This window comes from Cervus canadensis, chromosome 4 (assembly GCF_019320065.1).
Source record: "Cervus canadensis isolate Bull #8, Minnesota chromosome 4, ASM1932006v1, whole genome shotgun sequence".
Lineage (NCBI taxonomy): Eukaryota > Metazoa > Chordata > Mammalia > Artiodactyla > Cervidae > Cervus > Cervus canadensis.
Window position 1 is genome coordinate 64,930,364 of NC_057389.1, and position 16,193 is coordinate 64,946,556.

The 16,193-nt window shown below is 38.5% G+C and overlaps 3 protein-coding genes across 3 annotated transcripts in view; 1 reads left to right on the forward strand and 2 right to left on the reverse strand.

Annotated features, from left to right (window-relative positions):
• The window catches only part of LOC122440843 (28 kDa heat- and acid-stable phosphoprotein-like), a 31,164-nt gene extending 20,622 nt beyond the window's left edge, over nt 1-10,542 (forward strand). Inside the window, exon 4 of the mRNA XM_043467535.1 lies at nt 10,032-10,542. Within this exon, the coding sequence (XP_043323470.1) occupies nt 10,032-10,542 (511 nt within the window). The remainder of the gene's footprint in view (nt 1-10,031) is intronic.
• LOC122439974 (olfactory receptor 2L3-like) lies at nt 3,073-4,008 on the reverse strand. Its single transcript, XM_043465631.1, has one exon. It carries the CDS (start codon nt 4,006-4,008, stop codon nt 3,073-3,075), a length of 936 nt encoding a protein of 311 aa, XP_043321566.1.
• Nucleotides 10,543-14,556: 4,014 nt separating the features above from the next.
• LOC122439973 (olfactory receptor 2L3-like) lies at nt 14,557-15,492 on the reverse strand. The gene has a single exon (XM_043465630.1). The coding sequence runs from the start codon at nt 15,490-15,492 to the stop codon at nt 14,557-14,559; it is 936 nt and encodes a 311-aa protein (XP_043321565.1).
• Nucleotides 15,493-16,193: the final 701 nt, after the last annotated feature.

The following is a 16,193-nucleotide window of genomic DNA, read 5'->3' on the forward strand; positions in this document are numbered from 1 at the left end:
ATCTCCTTTAGGATGGACTGGTTGGATCTCCTTGCAGTCCAAGGGACTCTTGAGAGTCTTCTCCAACATCACAGTTCAAATGCATTAATTGCTCAGCCCTCAGCCTTCTTCATGGTACAGCTCTCACATCTGTACATGACCACTGGAAAAAACATAGCTTTGACTAGACAGACCTTTGTTGGCAAAGTGATGTGTCTGCTTTTAAATACACTGTCTAGATTTGTCATAGCTTTTCTTCCAAGGAGCAAGTGTATTTTAATTTCATGGCTGCAGTCACCTTCCACAGTGATTTTGGAGCCCAAGAAAATAAAGTCTGTCACTGTTTCCATTTTTTCCCATCTATATGCCATGAAATGATGGGATCAGATGCCATGATCTAAATTTTTCAAATGTTGAAGTTTTAAGCCAGCTTTCTCACTCTCCTCTTTCACCTTCATCAAGGGGCTCTTTAGTTCCTCTTCACTTTTGCCATTAGGGTGGTGTCATCTGCATATATGAAGTTGTTGATATTTCTCCTGGCATCTTGACTGATAGCCTGTGATTCATCCAGCCTGGCATTTCTCATGATGTACTCTGCATATAAGTTAAATAAGCAGGGTGGCAATATACAGCCTTGACATACTCCTTTCTCAACTTGAACTAGTTCATTGTTCAATGTCTGGTTCTAACTGTTGCTTCTTGTCCTGTATACAGGTTTCTCAGGAGGCAGGTAATGTGGTCTGGTATTCTCATTTGTTTAAGAATTTTCCACAGTTTGTTGTGATCCACACAGTCAAAGGCTTTAGTGTAGTCAATGAAGCAAAAGTAGATGTTTTTCTGGAATACCCTTGCTTTTTCTATGATCCAGTGGATTTTGGCAATTTGATATCTAGATCCTCAGCCTTTTCTAAATCCATCTGGAAGTTCTTAGTTAATGTACTGTTGAAATCTAGCTTGAAAGATTTTCAGCATTATCTTGCTAGAATGTGAATTGAGTGCAATTGTGCAGCAGTTTGAACATTCTTTGGCATTGCTTTTCTTTGGGAGTGGAATGAAAACTGACCTTTTCCAGTCCTGTGGCACTGCTGTTTCCAAATTTTCTGGCATAGTAAGTGCAGCACTTTAACAGCATCATCTTTTAGGATTTGAAATAGCTCTGCTGGAATTTCATCACCTCCAATAGCTTTGTTCATAGTAATACTTCCCTATGGCCCACTTGACTTCACACTCCAGGATGTCTGGCTTTAGGTGAATGATCACACCATCATGGTTATCTGGGTCATTAAGAACTGTTTTGTACTGTTCTGTGGATTCTGGTCACATCTTCTTAATATCTCCTCCTCTGTTAAGTCCATACTGTTTCTGTCTGCTATTGTGCCCATCGTTGTATGAAATGTTCCATTGGTATCTCTGATTTTCTTGAAGATATCTCTAGTCTTTCCCATTCTATTATTTTCCTCTATTTCTTTGCCTTGATCACTTAAGAAGACTTTCTTATCTCTCCTTGTTATTCTTTGGAACTCTGCATTCAGATGGGTATATCTTTCCCCTTCTCCTTTGCCTTTAGCTTCTTTTCTTTTTTCAGCTGTTTGTAAGTCCTCCGCAGAAAGCCATTTTGCCTTTTGCATTTCTTTTTCTTGGGGGTGGTCTTGATCACTGCCTCCTCCACAGTGTCACAAATCTCCACCCATAGTTCTTCAGGCACCCTGTCTATCAGATATAATCCCTTGTATGTTTGTCACTTCCACAGCACAATCATAAAGGATTTGATTTAGGTCATATCTGATCGGTGTAGTGGTTTTCCCTACTTTCTTCAATTTAAGTCTGAATTTTGCAACATGGTGTTCATGATGAGAGCCACAGTCAGCTCCAGGTCTTGTTTCTCCTGACTGTATAGAGCTCCTCCATCTTCAGTCACAAAGAATATAATCAATCTGATTTTGGTATTGACCATCTGGTGATGTCCATGTGCATAGTTGTCTTTTGTGTTGTTGGAAGAGGATGTTTGCTATGACCAGTGCGTTCTCTTGGAAAATCTGTTAGCCTTTGCCCTGCTTCATTTTGTACTCTAAAGCCAAACTTGCCGGTTACTCCAAGTATGTCTTGACTTTTTACTTTTGCATTCCAATCCCCTATGAAGAAAAGGACATCTTTTTTGGGTGTTAGTTCTAGAAGGTGTTTTCCTAAAATATAGATACATATCTCAAGAAAATTCACTAAAGTTATTAAATTTAGGCTACTCTTGTAGCTTAAAATGAACAAGGAATTCTCACAGTCTAAGGGGAAGCAAATCAACTCTGGAGAGTTCCTGAGGTTTCATTCAAGAGAAGGGAAAAGTGTTGGGGAGAGAACAGCAGAAGGGCAGCATCTCATAATTTCGCCAATTGTTCAGTATACTACATTTAGGTGTAATTCCTCTCTTTTAGTATATGTGCTGCCGAAGTGAGCATAATTCCTCTCTTTTAAACTACAGTATGGAATTTGTATCCATTTAGTTATGGTGATTTTAGTAACTAATTATGAGTCAGCTATGCAATAAGATATTTATACAGTAGGATATGAGCTTATAACACCTAATATATATTTAAATGACTTTATCTCATCATCTCGTAGTTTAAAATGCACCTTTCCTTAGCATCTTGTATTATAAAAGATACCAGTTTATTTTAATATTAAATGTTGAAAATCACCTAAACCTGGTTCATTTAAAATAATTTTTATTTATTGTATTTCAACTTATCTTGCTAATTTTAATAGTAAGCCAACTAATGGAATTTTAGTTCATCTGAGGTCCACAGTGAATTTATATTTTATTAGAGAAAATTTCTAATAATGTCATAGATTTCAAATAATATTTAACTTAACATGTAAACTAATTTTCTTGAATTTTTCCTAACATAATAATGCCCCCGTGAAAAATTAAGGACCTCCATTAGAAACCTGGAAATCACACATGAAAAGTTTTATTTACATAGGGTTGCAATCACCCTGGTTTCCTGAACCACACACACCTTGGGATTTAAACTCTGAACTGTAGTTTAGTCCGTGGCCACAAGCATGTTCTTTTCACAGCTGAGAAGTGTTCCTTATCTACTAAGATACCCCACATCTCCCCATCAACTTCATGAGCGCTGCCACCACCTCCTTATTCCTCAGGCTGTAGATAAGGGGGTTCAGCATGGGAGTGAGGATGTTGCTGAAAAGAGAGAGAGCCTGGTCCTGCTCTGGACTGTGTGAGGAAGTGAAAGTCATGTAGATGAATATGTTTGGGCCAAAGAAGAGACTTACCACAGTTAGGTGGGAAGAGCAGGTGGTCAGGGCTTTTTTCCTGCCCTTGACAGAGTTCATACGGAGGACAGTGAGGAAGATGAGTGTATAGGAAGCTATGATGAGACTGAAAGGCACAACAAGCAGTACAATGCTTGTAACCACCACCACTAACTGGTACACTGACGTGTCTTCACAGGAAAGCTTAATGAGCACTGGGACCTCACAGAAGAAATGGTGGATCTCCCTTGACCCACAGATGGGAAAATGCATAGGGTAGACTGTATGGATAAATGAACTTATGGAGCCTCCAATCCAACATCCAGCAACCATGTGCAGACAGAACCTGGGGCTCATGATGGTGGGATAACGCAGTGGGATGCAGACAGCCACGTAGCGATCATAAGCCATGAGAGTCAAGATGAGGCATTCTGACATTCCCAACATCAGGAAGAAGAAACTCTGCATTCCACAGCCAATCCGTGATATGGTCCTTTTCCCTGTGAAAAAGTTAGAGGCCATCTTCGGGACAATGGTAGAAGTTAATGTCAAGTCAATGAGGGAGAGTTGACTGAGGAGAATGTACATGGGTGTATGGAGCCAAGAGTCCCCCCAAATCAAGACAATGAGAAGTAGGTTTCCCAGGAAAGCAAGGGTGTAGATTAAAATGATCACAAAGTTGAGAACAATGGAATGCTGAAACTCAGGAAAGAGTCCCACAAGGATGAAATCAGTTACTGATGACGCATTCCCACCCACCATGCCTCTAAAAGAAATATAACAGGGCTGGGGAACAAATCAAATGGATTAGAACAATGGACACTCAGTACATGTCTTGTATCAATATGTGGATCTAAAATTTTATATCTTTCCCCTCAACATTGGACTCTCACAATATGTGCCATCAACTCATCAGAAGTATTTAACTACATATTATTTAGCATTTGCCTAAAAGTGTGTTAAATAAAGAATATTAAAAAAAAAAGATCCACTTTAATCCCTCTTTGCCTCACTTGGATTCACCTTGTTTTCCTCTTTCTTTCTTTTCTTTCTTTTTTCTCTCTCTTTGTTTTTACTTGGAGAATTTTATCATAACAATGGATCTACTTTCTACAAATTTGAACCTCAAAATGTATATATTATTTCTGATAGTCATGGACCCTGACTATTAACTCTTATAGATTTGGGCAAAAGAAATGCCAAATTAATTCACTCAACTTAGTTTTGAGAATCACAAATCAATTACTTTTCAAATTTTTAATGAAATATCCCATTGATTTACTTTTTATGGCTAAGTGCCATCATAAACAGGCTTCCCAAGTGGCACAGGTGGTAAAGAAACTGCCTGCCAATGCAGGAGATGCAAAAGACACGGATTCAATCTCTGGATTGGGACGATTCCCTGGAATAGGAAATGGCAACCCATTCCAATAATCTTGCTTGGGAAATCCCGTGGACAGAGGAGCCTGGCAGGCTATAGTCCATGGGGTCACAAAGAGTTGGACTTGACTGAGCAACTGAGTAGGTATGCATACCATCATAAATGGAGTAATAGAAATTCCTAGACTTACATAATTATCTGCCAGGAGGCCATCAATATTCCCTATTTTTGACCAAATAAAGCTTATATTTTCAGTTTAGAATTTTAGATTTTCCATGACTTGGTCCAAGATACTTTTAAAAACTTGTGTGTTGTGTGTTAGTTGCTCAGTCGTGTCTGACTCTTTGTGACCCCATGGACTGTAGCCCACCGGGCTCCTTTGTCCGTGGGATTCTCCAGGCAAGAATACTGGAGTGGGTTGCCATTTCCTTCTCCAAAAAAGAGAAACCTTAGATTCCATTAATTAATTAATTTTTTTGGTCATACATTGATATCAATCAGCCATAGATTTACACGTATTCCCCATCCCGATCTCCCCTCCAGATTCCATTAATTTAAAACAGATAACCCAAATTCCAGTCAAATGTACGTTCTCATGGTTTCTCCACATAGCTGAACCTTTGCTTTTATTTCTGCTCAGAATTATCAGTATACTGAAAGCTGAAGAAGAAGCAATTTTCCTATCCACATTCCTACAGTCCCTAATCACATCACACATATAATTATTTATCATCATAGCTAAGAGACAGTGTAGATTGGTGTCTAAGGGCACATATCAGGGGCTGCATGTGTGCTCAGTTACTCAGTCGTGCCTGACTCTGACCTCAATGGACTGTAGCCCTCCAGGCTCCTCTGTCCACTGGATTTTTCAGGAATGAAGACTGGAGTGGCTTGCCATGTCCTCCTCCAAGGGATCTTCTCAATCCAGGGACTGAACTAATGTCTCCTGCATCTCTGCCCTGGCAGACAGATACTTTACCACTGGGACGCCTCAGGGTATCAGGGGCTAGGATACCCAAATTCAAGCCTAGCTGCATCGTTTATTATCTGTGTCTCATTTTCCCTATCTTTAAAATAAGGAATTTAATCAAATACTTCAAGAGGGTAGTCATGAGCCTTAGATGAGTTATTATTATATATGTTTATTATAGTTTTCCATGTATACATCTTTCTCCTCACATAAATGTTAAGGTTTTAAGTGCTAGGATTATGTTTTACTTATCTATATCTCAATAAAACCAGCACAATAGCTATAGAAGAAGATATAGTCAATGAATATTTAATCAGAAGGTTGAACAAACCCCATGGAGTTCAGCAGTACACATTTCCATGTAGAATATATGACAAATCCCTCACTCGATTGGCATTGAAGATGAGAACTAAAGCTCTTTCCCTCCATGCCATCTTACGGAAAAGTGGATTTTCTGCTCCTGAATAAGACAATTGCTGTATATGGGGAAATTTCATATTCTTTGGTGTTTCCTCTCAGAAGTGCAGTGATATAGCATAGACATCAAAATAGCTGGAAATCCTGTTCTCTATTAATGCAGCAGGAATTTCATAATTTAAACAATGCCCTTCTTTGGTTTAACATGATGGTTCATTTCTGAATGTGTTTATCCAGATGATTTTTGTAACAAAATATCATTAATAAATACTATTATTGTTCCTTTAGTAACAACTCTGCTAAAATATAAATTGTGAAGGTAATCTTGTTAGAAATGATCAGGAAGAACAAATTTTGCTAAAGTCATATTCATATTATTTCAGAAGAGTTATAGAATAGTTCTTGAAATACTTTTACCATCCACTTATTTTTCATTCTACATTTACTTAATAATCACTCTATTTTACACATTCTCTACTAGGTGTTGAAGAAGGGGCAACAATGCATTAAGATACAGTCAATACCTTCAGTGAACCGTGAGTTTAGATATGAAATCATTTATATCTACTAATCACAGAAGAGTGAAATAAGTGCTATAACTAAGTCTCCTATAGGGTGACATGTCAACACAGAAGACAGAGCTAATGTCTGAGGAAGATGTAAGTGGGTAATTAGGTAAGATTTAATTTGAGTTCTATCTACCTTGTGCTGTGCTTAGTCGCTCAGTCGTGTCTGACTCTTCGTGACCCCATGGACCGTAGCCCGTCAGGCTCTTCTGTCCATGGGGATTCTCCAGGCAAGAATACTGGAGTGGGTTGCCATGCCCTCCTTCAGGGGATCTTCCCAATCCAGGGATCAAACCTAGGTCTCCCGCATTGCAGGTGGATTCTTCACCATCTGAGCCACCAGGGAAGCCCCTTATCTACCTTAGTACACAGCAACTCATGTACATTTGAAGATTGAGGCAACACAGAGTTTGTTGTGGTTAAAAACGGAGGAAAAAAAAACAACAACACAACACTTAATGATTGATGGCGAAAATCACATTTCCTAAGTAAGTGGGAAACAAATTAGAATTCTTACACTTTTTTTTATTCAACTGTTTTGAACTATGTAACTCTGAATGCCTGAGGTTTTCTCATTCCTGAGTAGCCTCATGGCATTCTTAACTATACATTTATGTCACACCATGTAACTTGTCCTGCCATTTACTTCACTGAGTTGAAACATCCAACTCTTTTGGTGTTTTATGTTGAACTCATATGTCTACTAAAAATACTTGATTTCTTTTGCTAGAATAATAATCAAAGGACTTTCAACTTAAGTGTGAGTATGAAGTAAGGCAAACTTTCTAACATTCAAACATTCTAAATCTCAAAAATCATCAGTATCACTGTAGCCACCCTGTTTGACAATTTGCTTTAGGTCTGTGCTCCTAACTTCAATTACCTAAGCTATGATATTCATTAAGTTTATGAGTGGTTAACTTTATAACAATGAGAATACAACTGGCAAAAAGGTTAATGAAGATGACAGAGTAACGAAGTCAGTGTTTAAAAATTTTGGAGCCAAAGCTTTAAGAAAAAGCATCTATATGTGTTTAATTTTTTTACTTGATACTTTTACTTAGCTTTTTATAAATACTTATTAAATAATAACCAACTACCTGAAAATGAATTGTTGATTGGTGTTTAGGAAGTAGAATCCTTGGATCATAGCATAATGAAATTATATACAGTATTTTAAAAATAGAACAATCAACTATCACTTAGCAAATATTTCTGTATTATTTATATTAAATTTTTCTCACAAAAGTGGATCAATTTTATTAGCTTAATTCAATGGAATAAATACTTACTGAGAGTTGACTCTGAATATATTTCCATTATTTCTCTAATATGGAAGATAAATCTACTTACAACGAGGACAGTGTGATATTAACCTGTAGAATTTTATTGACCCTTTAAAACTTTTTACAATTATATGACTACTACATCATCTTAGGAACAGAGTTTGCCCTTATTGTTAGCATACTTCGAGGTCATACCTATTATGGGTTCATACAAGGCAGATGGAAATGAAATCACAACTGAGTCATCAAACAGCTTTTCTAAAGCAACAGGATTAATTCAAGAAATTATCAAGAGATTAAATTGTTTCCTGAGTTTAGGTGCATCTTTGGATATCAGTTTTGAGTCTAAATGAATAGAAATTCTCTTTCTCAAATGTTTTACTTGACATCTTAAATGGTACCTGCTTAGTATTATGCTGGGTTTGATTATATGAGTATTTGTGACTTATTATTTAATTGATGTAATTCCTACAGATAGTCAAACAGAAATGTAATTCTATGTAGCTTTCCCCTAGACCTCAATCCTGGGAAGCCTACAGTCAGATTTTTATTTTCCTTTGACAAATACAATCACCAAAGTCTGACATTTGAGGACTTATATAGATTCTCTACATAATTTCCCTTACCAGGCAAGGTTTAAAAACTCCTTATTTTTCTGTTTCATATCTACCTTAAATTCTATTTGTTTCCAATCTCCTCTGCCTCTTGGAATTGCTGATAACTTCCAGATTTTCTGTGATCAGGTACACCTTCTCACTATGCAGCATTAGCCCTTTATTTTGCATAGAAAAGTGAATGCAACTGACTTGATGTTGATGGCAAGTCATGCATTTTGAAAGTGAGACCAGTGGCTATGATTCTATGATACTATGTACATTAAATACTGGTTGGTATATCAGCAAAGGTCTAGATAGAATGCTTAATAATTTCCCATCAAGGGTCTGGAGACCTTGGTAGTGAATGACTTATGGGAACACAGTCCCCAGACTTTAATTAATTTTGATCGCAGATTGTAATAGGAAAACTTAGAAATTAACTGGCAAAAGTTAAAATGTACAAAAATATTCCTCACCATGGAAAAATATTCAGATATTTTAAAATATTTTCACATGATAAACCACAAGGCAAATGATGAATTGCCATCAGGGACATGTAATCTGCCCTATGATAAATTTGAAATATAGAAGGATACTCAATATTCAATGTTTCTACATTTACCTCGCCCCCCCAGAAACTTCCCCCAATTTTTATATGATTCTTTTAGCCAATATGAGTTATAAAAAAGTTAATTGTATAGCGGTTTGATAATATAGCTTCATTTTAACATACTAACATATGGTAAATAAAATTAACTGAGATCAGAAGGACCTAAATTAATGGTCATCCCTCCAATTTTTTAACTGTAAATTTTGTTCAAGTAACTTAAATTTCTGAGTTTTAGTAATGTTGTCTGTGAACGTGGGCATAGTAAAGCTGCCTCACTAGGCAGTGTTTTTTATTTATTTATTTATTTTTATTTATTTTTTTCCAGTGGGTTTTGTCATACATTGATATGAATCAGCCATGGATTTACATGTATTCCCAATCCCGATCCCCCCTCCCACCTCCCTCTCCACCCGATTCCTCTGGGTCTTCCCAGTGCACCAGGCCGGAGCACTTGTCTCATGCATCCCACCTGGGCTGGTGATCTGTTTCACCATAGATAGTATACATGCTGTTCTTTTGAAATATCCCACCCTCATGTTTTATATAACCCATTTGAATTAACAAAATCAATGGAGTCCTTGCAATGTTTCTCAGGAAGTCTATGTGAAGTCTGTCTTGGTTAATTATTACCTGGTTTTGAGGGTATCTTTTGCATATCTAGAGCAAAACACAATATCTAAAGACTTAATGTTTCCTGTCTCTAAAAGCAGTCTGACTGACTGAATATTTACCCACAAAAACTCAAAAATAATTTGCAAAATAATTATCATGAAAACCAGATTGTTTTGAAATATGCACTTCAATTCTTTAAAAACAACTAGAATTGTCAAAGGAAATAAAAAATTAGGCAAATATATTCAGAAAAAGTTGGAAAAGTAATGTACCTTAGTTAAAAAAAAGGGTTGGGGTGTCAGCTCGAGGCGCCGCTGCCGCAGCCTCCGGAGCCGCGACGCCTAAAGGAGGGAGAAAGGGAGGCCGCGAAGGCCGGGCCGGCAGTACACCAGCCCGGAGGACGTCGATGCCCAGCTCCAGGCCGAAAAGCAGAAGGCCAGGGAAGAAGAGGAACAGGGAGAAGAAGGTGGAGATGGGGCTGCAGGTGACCCGAAAAAAGAGAAGAAATCCCTAGATTCTGATGAGAGCGAGGATGAAGAAGATGATTACCAGCAAAAGCGCAAAGGCGTGGAAGAGCTTATCGACATTGAGAACCCCAACCGGCTGGCACAGACAACCAAAAAGGTCACACAGGTGGACCTGGATGGGCGCAAGGAACTATCACGGAAAGAGAAGAAATCAAGATCAGAGAGCGAAAGAGCGTTCCATGAAGGTGCATTTAGCGGGGAAGACAGAGCAAGCCAAACCCGCCCTGTGCCCTGGCGCTGCTGCAGCAGCCCCTCGCGGCGAGGAGCCCCCCACGGCCTGGGGCCTCCTCTTCATCTTGTACGGAAGTCGTTTGGGGGGGATGGTGGGTGAGGGCTGGGGGAGGGGCAGCCGCATCTTTGAGACAGAAAGATGCAGGACAGCATTTCATATGTAACATTCAAATGTTTTGACTGTTTTTAGAATTCAGAACCCTTGTTGGGGGGTACCCAGGAAGTGGGTTAAGAGGAGCTTCCATTTGTCTGGTAGATTGCGAGGCAGGGGGAGGTTGGGGCCGCACTAGCTGCCGACAAGTTTGCGATGGCCTGTCTGCCCACCCCCGGTGTGTGTTCCCTGGGTGCTCACTCAGAGGGGCTGGCAGTTGGCAGCCCGTGCCCATGGGTCCCTGGCCCATCCCGGCCAGTCCCCTCTGACGGACGCCTCCCCCTGCCCTTCCCACCCCACTCCCTGCCCCCTACTCTGGCCAGGCCCCGGCCCGTTCGTAACCCTGCCCACGGGTCATTCCGAGAAAGCTGTTTACGGTGCAGCACCCAGGCACAACACGCTCCGCAGATTCAACTTGTATATTTGGCAAATTAAACTTGACATTATCATAAAAAAAAAAAGAAAAGGGTTGGAAATAATTGCATAATTTTATGTTTCATCAATGAAAATGCAATTATAAATTAATATGTAGTATTTTGGCAATATCAACTCTTTTGCATACAAATGTATAAATTAATAAGTGTTTAATTTGTACAAGTGGTATGAACAAACATACCATACACTACTCTGGATTTTTGATCAAAATTTTTGCCTTGTTATATTGAATTACTGCTTTGCATGTGTGCTTACACTTTCATGTTATAATGCAGCTGTTTGAGGACAAAGATAACACTAATTCATCTTTATATCATCTGTATTTAGAGTCAGAGAACTACCACCAAATCTGCCCTGCTGCATACATTTGTATGGCCCATGGGCTCAGAAAATTGTGTGAAATTCAAATTTCAGTGTCCTTCAGGAAGGTTTATTAGAATACATTCATTCTTATTAATTTCCATATTAGTTACACCTGCTTCTATACTTTCAGGGTTGATTAGTTGTGGCAGAGACACTATAGATCACAAAGCCTAAAATATTAAATATCTGAATCTTAAAAGAAAAAGTTTGTTGTCTTTATAAGTTTATTGAAAACATATTCACTAACTGTTAGTGAATATTAAATATGACATTATATTTAATTTTATTCTCCATTTTAAGAATGAAGGGATAATCAGGCTGGTGATATTCCCTAGAATGGTTTCATTCCAAAGATGGGTATATCTTTCCTCTTCTCCTTTGCCTTTAGGTTCTTTTCTTTTCCCAGGTGTTTGGAAGCCCTCCTCAGAAAACCATTTTGCCTTTTGCATTTCTTTTTCTTGGGGGTGGTCTTGATTATTGCCTCTTCTACAATGTCACAAACCTCCACCCATAGTGCTTCAGCCCTGTCTATTAGATCTAATCCCTTGAATGTATTTGTCACATCCACAGCATAATCATAAGGGATTTGATTTAGGTCATATTTGAATGGCCTAGTGGTTTTGCCTTCTTTCTTCAATTTAAGTCTGAATTTTGCAACATGGTGTTCATGATGAGAGCCACAGTCAGCTCCAGGTCTTGTTTCTCCTGACTGTATAGAGCTCCTCCATCTTCAGTCACAAAGAATATAATCAATCTGATTTTGGTACTGACCATCTGGTGATGTCCATGTGCATAGTTGTCTTTTGTGTTGTTGGAAGAGGATGTTTGCTATGACCAGTGTGTTCTCTTGGAAAATCTTTGTTAGCCTTTGCCCTGCTTCATTTTGTTCTCTAAAGACAAACTTGCCTGTTACCCCAAGTATGTCTTGACTTTTTACTTTTGCATTCCAATCCCCTATGAAGAAAAGGACATCTTTTTTGGGTGTTAGTTCTAGAACGTGTTATCTTAAGATATAGATACATATCTTAAGGAAATTTACTAAAGTTATTAAATTTAGGCTATTCTTGTAGCTTAAAATGAACAAGGAATTCTCACAGTCTAAGGGGAAGCAAGTCAAATGGAGAGTTCCTAAGGTTTCATTCAAGGGAAGGGAAAAATGTTGGGGAGAGAACAGCAGAAGGGCAGCATCTCATAATTTCCCCAATTGTTCAGTATACTACTTTTAGATATTAATCTTCCCTTTTAATTATAGTATGGAATTTGTATCCATTTAGTTAATGTGATTTTAGTAACTAATTATAAGAGTCAACTGCCAGGAGCCAACACACGAGACCCTACTCATGACAAGGTCATGAGGGAGAAAACCTTACAGGCAAGGCGGATCAGGTTTTCAGGGATTTCGAAAAGGCCAGCTCACGAGATCCCACCCATGACAGGTCATGAGGAGAAAGCCTGACAGGCAAGGCAGATCAGGTTTTCAGGGATTCCGAAAAGCTGCCCCCGGTGCTCACCTTAGTCTTTCTGATGCTTGCTTCAATAGACTTCTCCCTAATTTCTGTGACACAGGCAGAAGGCCTTCCCTGATCTCTTCCCAAATAAGAATCAATTTAGAACTTTAATCAATAAGTTTCCCAGGTGGTGGTATTTTATGAGATTATCCAGGGTGAAAGGAGTGTTTTAATTTAAACTCCTTTGCTGGTAGTTTGTTTGCCAAATGCATTTATGCCCTTGGTACTAATAGGCAATGATTACTTATAATATCCTAATAATAAAATAGCATAAAGAACCTGATTATATAAAAGCCATAATAGACATAGAGCCTTTTTGAGGCGTGAAGGAGTCCTATTAGAAAACATAAAAAAAACTATTCTAAAGGTGGTTATTGGGTTGACATTTACTTGCTGTGTTTTTGCTTTTAATGTGCTAAGGTTGTGTTATAGAAACCATTGTTAATATAGTTATAGATCTAGAAAAATAAGAGCTTAGCCCTAGTGTGGTAACAATGAAATGGTTGTTAATTATTAGTCAAGAGTGCTAGGCAGGGTCTGCCTCACCAAAGTCGCAGAGTCAGTGTGGGGTAAACTTCTTAGATAAACGCAACTGACAACTTCTGCAGAAGGATTAATTTTTATATTAACAAGGTTATACTTCTACTCTGTACTGTTGCCCTATGAGACTGCTACCTTTCAGTTAAGGTCACCGTAAAAATGGAAAATAGGTTTACATTCACCTGACCTGCGTAAAATGTTAATAAGCCCCAAGGCCAGAAGATCATGTGCTAAAATTTACTATAGAATTAGAAAGCAAAAACCATCCTGCTTTTCCTAAAAAACAAAATGATGTAATACTAATCTTGTGTAAGCATGAGTAAGCGTCTTGTACCTTGAAAACATTCTGAGTAAGTGTATAAAAGCTATGGTAAAAAATAAAGCATTGCCAGACCCTGCAGATACCCTCGTCTGGTCACTCTCTCTCTCTCTCTCATCATCCTGAGACTTGGCCCTATCAAGGCTGATCTCATGTGTCTTCTCTCTCTCTCTTGCCAACGCAGTTCATCCCGAGGGTACCCCCTGGATCCTGCCAAGGCTGGACCCCGGCAGTAAACTATGCAATAAGATATTTATACAGTAGGGTATTAGCTTATAAATCCTAATACATATTTAAATGACTTTATCTCATCATCTCATAGTTTAAAATGCACCTTTCCTTAGCATCTTGGATTATAAAAGATACCAGTTTATTTTAATATTAAACTTTGGAATTCACCTAAACCTGGTTCATTTAAATAATTTTTATTTATTTCAACTTATCTTGCTAATTTTAATAGTAAGTCAGCTCATGGAATTTTAGTTCATCTTGAGGTCCATAGTTAATTTATATTTTATTAGAGAAATCTTCTAATAAATTCATAGATTTCAAATAATATTTAACTTAACATGTAAACTAATTTTCTTGAATTTTTCCTAACATAATAATGCCCCCGTGAAAAATTAAGGACCTCCATTAGAAACCTGGAAATCACACAAGAAAAATTTTATTTACATAGGGTTGCAATCACCCTGGTTTCCTGAACCACACAACACCTTGGGATTTAAACTCTGAACTGTAGTTTAGTCCGTGGCCACAAGCATGTTCTTTTCACAGCTGAGAAGTGTTCCTTATCTACTAAGATACCCCACATCTCCCCATCAACTTCATGAGCGCTGCCACCACCTCCTTATTCCTCAGGCTGTAGATAAGGGGGTTCAGCATGGGAGTGAGGATGTTGCTGAAAAGAGAGAGAGCCTGGTCCTGCTCTGGACTGTGTGAGGAAGTGAAAGTCATGTAGATGAATATGTTTGGGCCAAAGAAGAGACTTACCACAGTTAGGTGGGAAGAGCAGGTGGTCAGGGCTTTTTTCCTGCCCTTGACAGAGTTCATACGGAGGACAGTGAGGAAGATGAGTGTATAGGAAGCTATGATGAGACTGAAAGGCACAACAAGCAGTACAATGCTTGTAACCACCACCACTAACTGGTACACTGACGTGTCTTCACAGGAAAGCTTAATGAGCACTGGGACCTCACAGAAGAAATGGCGGATCTCCCTTGACCCACAGATGGGAAAATGCATAGGGTAGACTGTATGGATAAATGAACTTATGGAGCCTCCAATCCAACATCCAGCAACCATGTGCAGACAGAACCTGGGGCTCATGATGGTGGGATAACGCAGTGGGATGCAGACAGCCACGTAGCGATCATAAGCCATGAGAGTCAAGATGAGGCATTCTGACATTCCCAACATCAGGTAGAAGAAACTCTGCGTTCCACAGCCAATCCGTGATATGGTCCTTTTCCCTGTGAAAAAGTTAGAGGCTGTCTTCGGAATAATGGTAGAAGTTAATGTCAAGTCAATGAGGGAGAGTTGACTGAGGAGAATGTACATGGGTGTATGGAGCCGAGAGTCCCCCCAAATCAAGACAATGAGAAGTAAGTTTCCCAGGAAAGCAAGAATGTAGATGAAAATAATCATGAAGTTGAGAACAATGGAATGCTGAAACTCAGGAAAGAGTCCCATAAGGATGAAATCAGTTACTGATGACGCATTCCCACCCACCATGCCTCTAAAAGAAATATAACAAGGCTGGGGAACAAATCAAATGGATTAGAACAACGGACACTCAGTACATGTCTTGTATCAACACATGGATCTAAAATTTTATATCCTTCCCTCCAATATTGAACTCTCACAATATGTGCTATTAACTCATCAGAAGTATTCAACTACATATTATTGAGCAATTGCCTAAAAGTGTGTTAAATAAAGAATATTAAAAAAAAAGATCAAATTTAGTTCCTCTTCACCTCGTTTAGATTTGTTTTCCTCTTTCTATTCTTTCTTTTTTCTCTCTCTTCGCTTTTACTTGGAGAATCCTATAGTGACAATGGTTCTACTTTCTACAAATTTGAAGCTCAAAATGTATATATTATTTCTAATAGTCATGGACCCTGATTATTAACTCTTATAGATTTGGGCAAAAGAAATATCAAATTAATTCACTCAATTTAGCTTTGAAAATCACAAATCAATTACTTTTCAAAATTTTAATGAAGCATCCCATTGATTTACTTTTTATGGCTAAGTGCCATCATAAACAGGCTTCCCAAGTGGCACAGGTGGTAAAGAATCTGCCTGCCAATGCAGGAGATGCAAAAGACACGGATTCAATCTCTGGATTGGGATGACTCCCTGGAATAGGAAATGGCAACCCATTCCAATAATCTTGCTTGGGAAATTCCATGGACAGAGGAGCCTGGCAG

Coding starts and splice junctions, on each gene's coding strand:
- LOC122439973 (XM_043465630.1), bottom strand. CDS start 15,492: ATGGTGGGTGGGAATGCGTCATCAGTAACTGATTTCATCCTTATGGGA.
- LOC122439974 (XM_043465631.1), bottom strand. CDS start 4,008: ATGGTGGGTGGGAATGCGTCATCAGTAACTGATTTCATCCTTGTGGGA.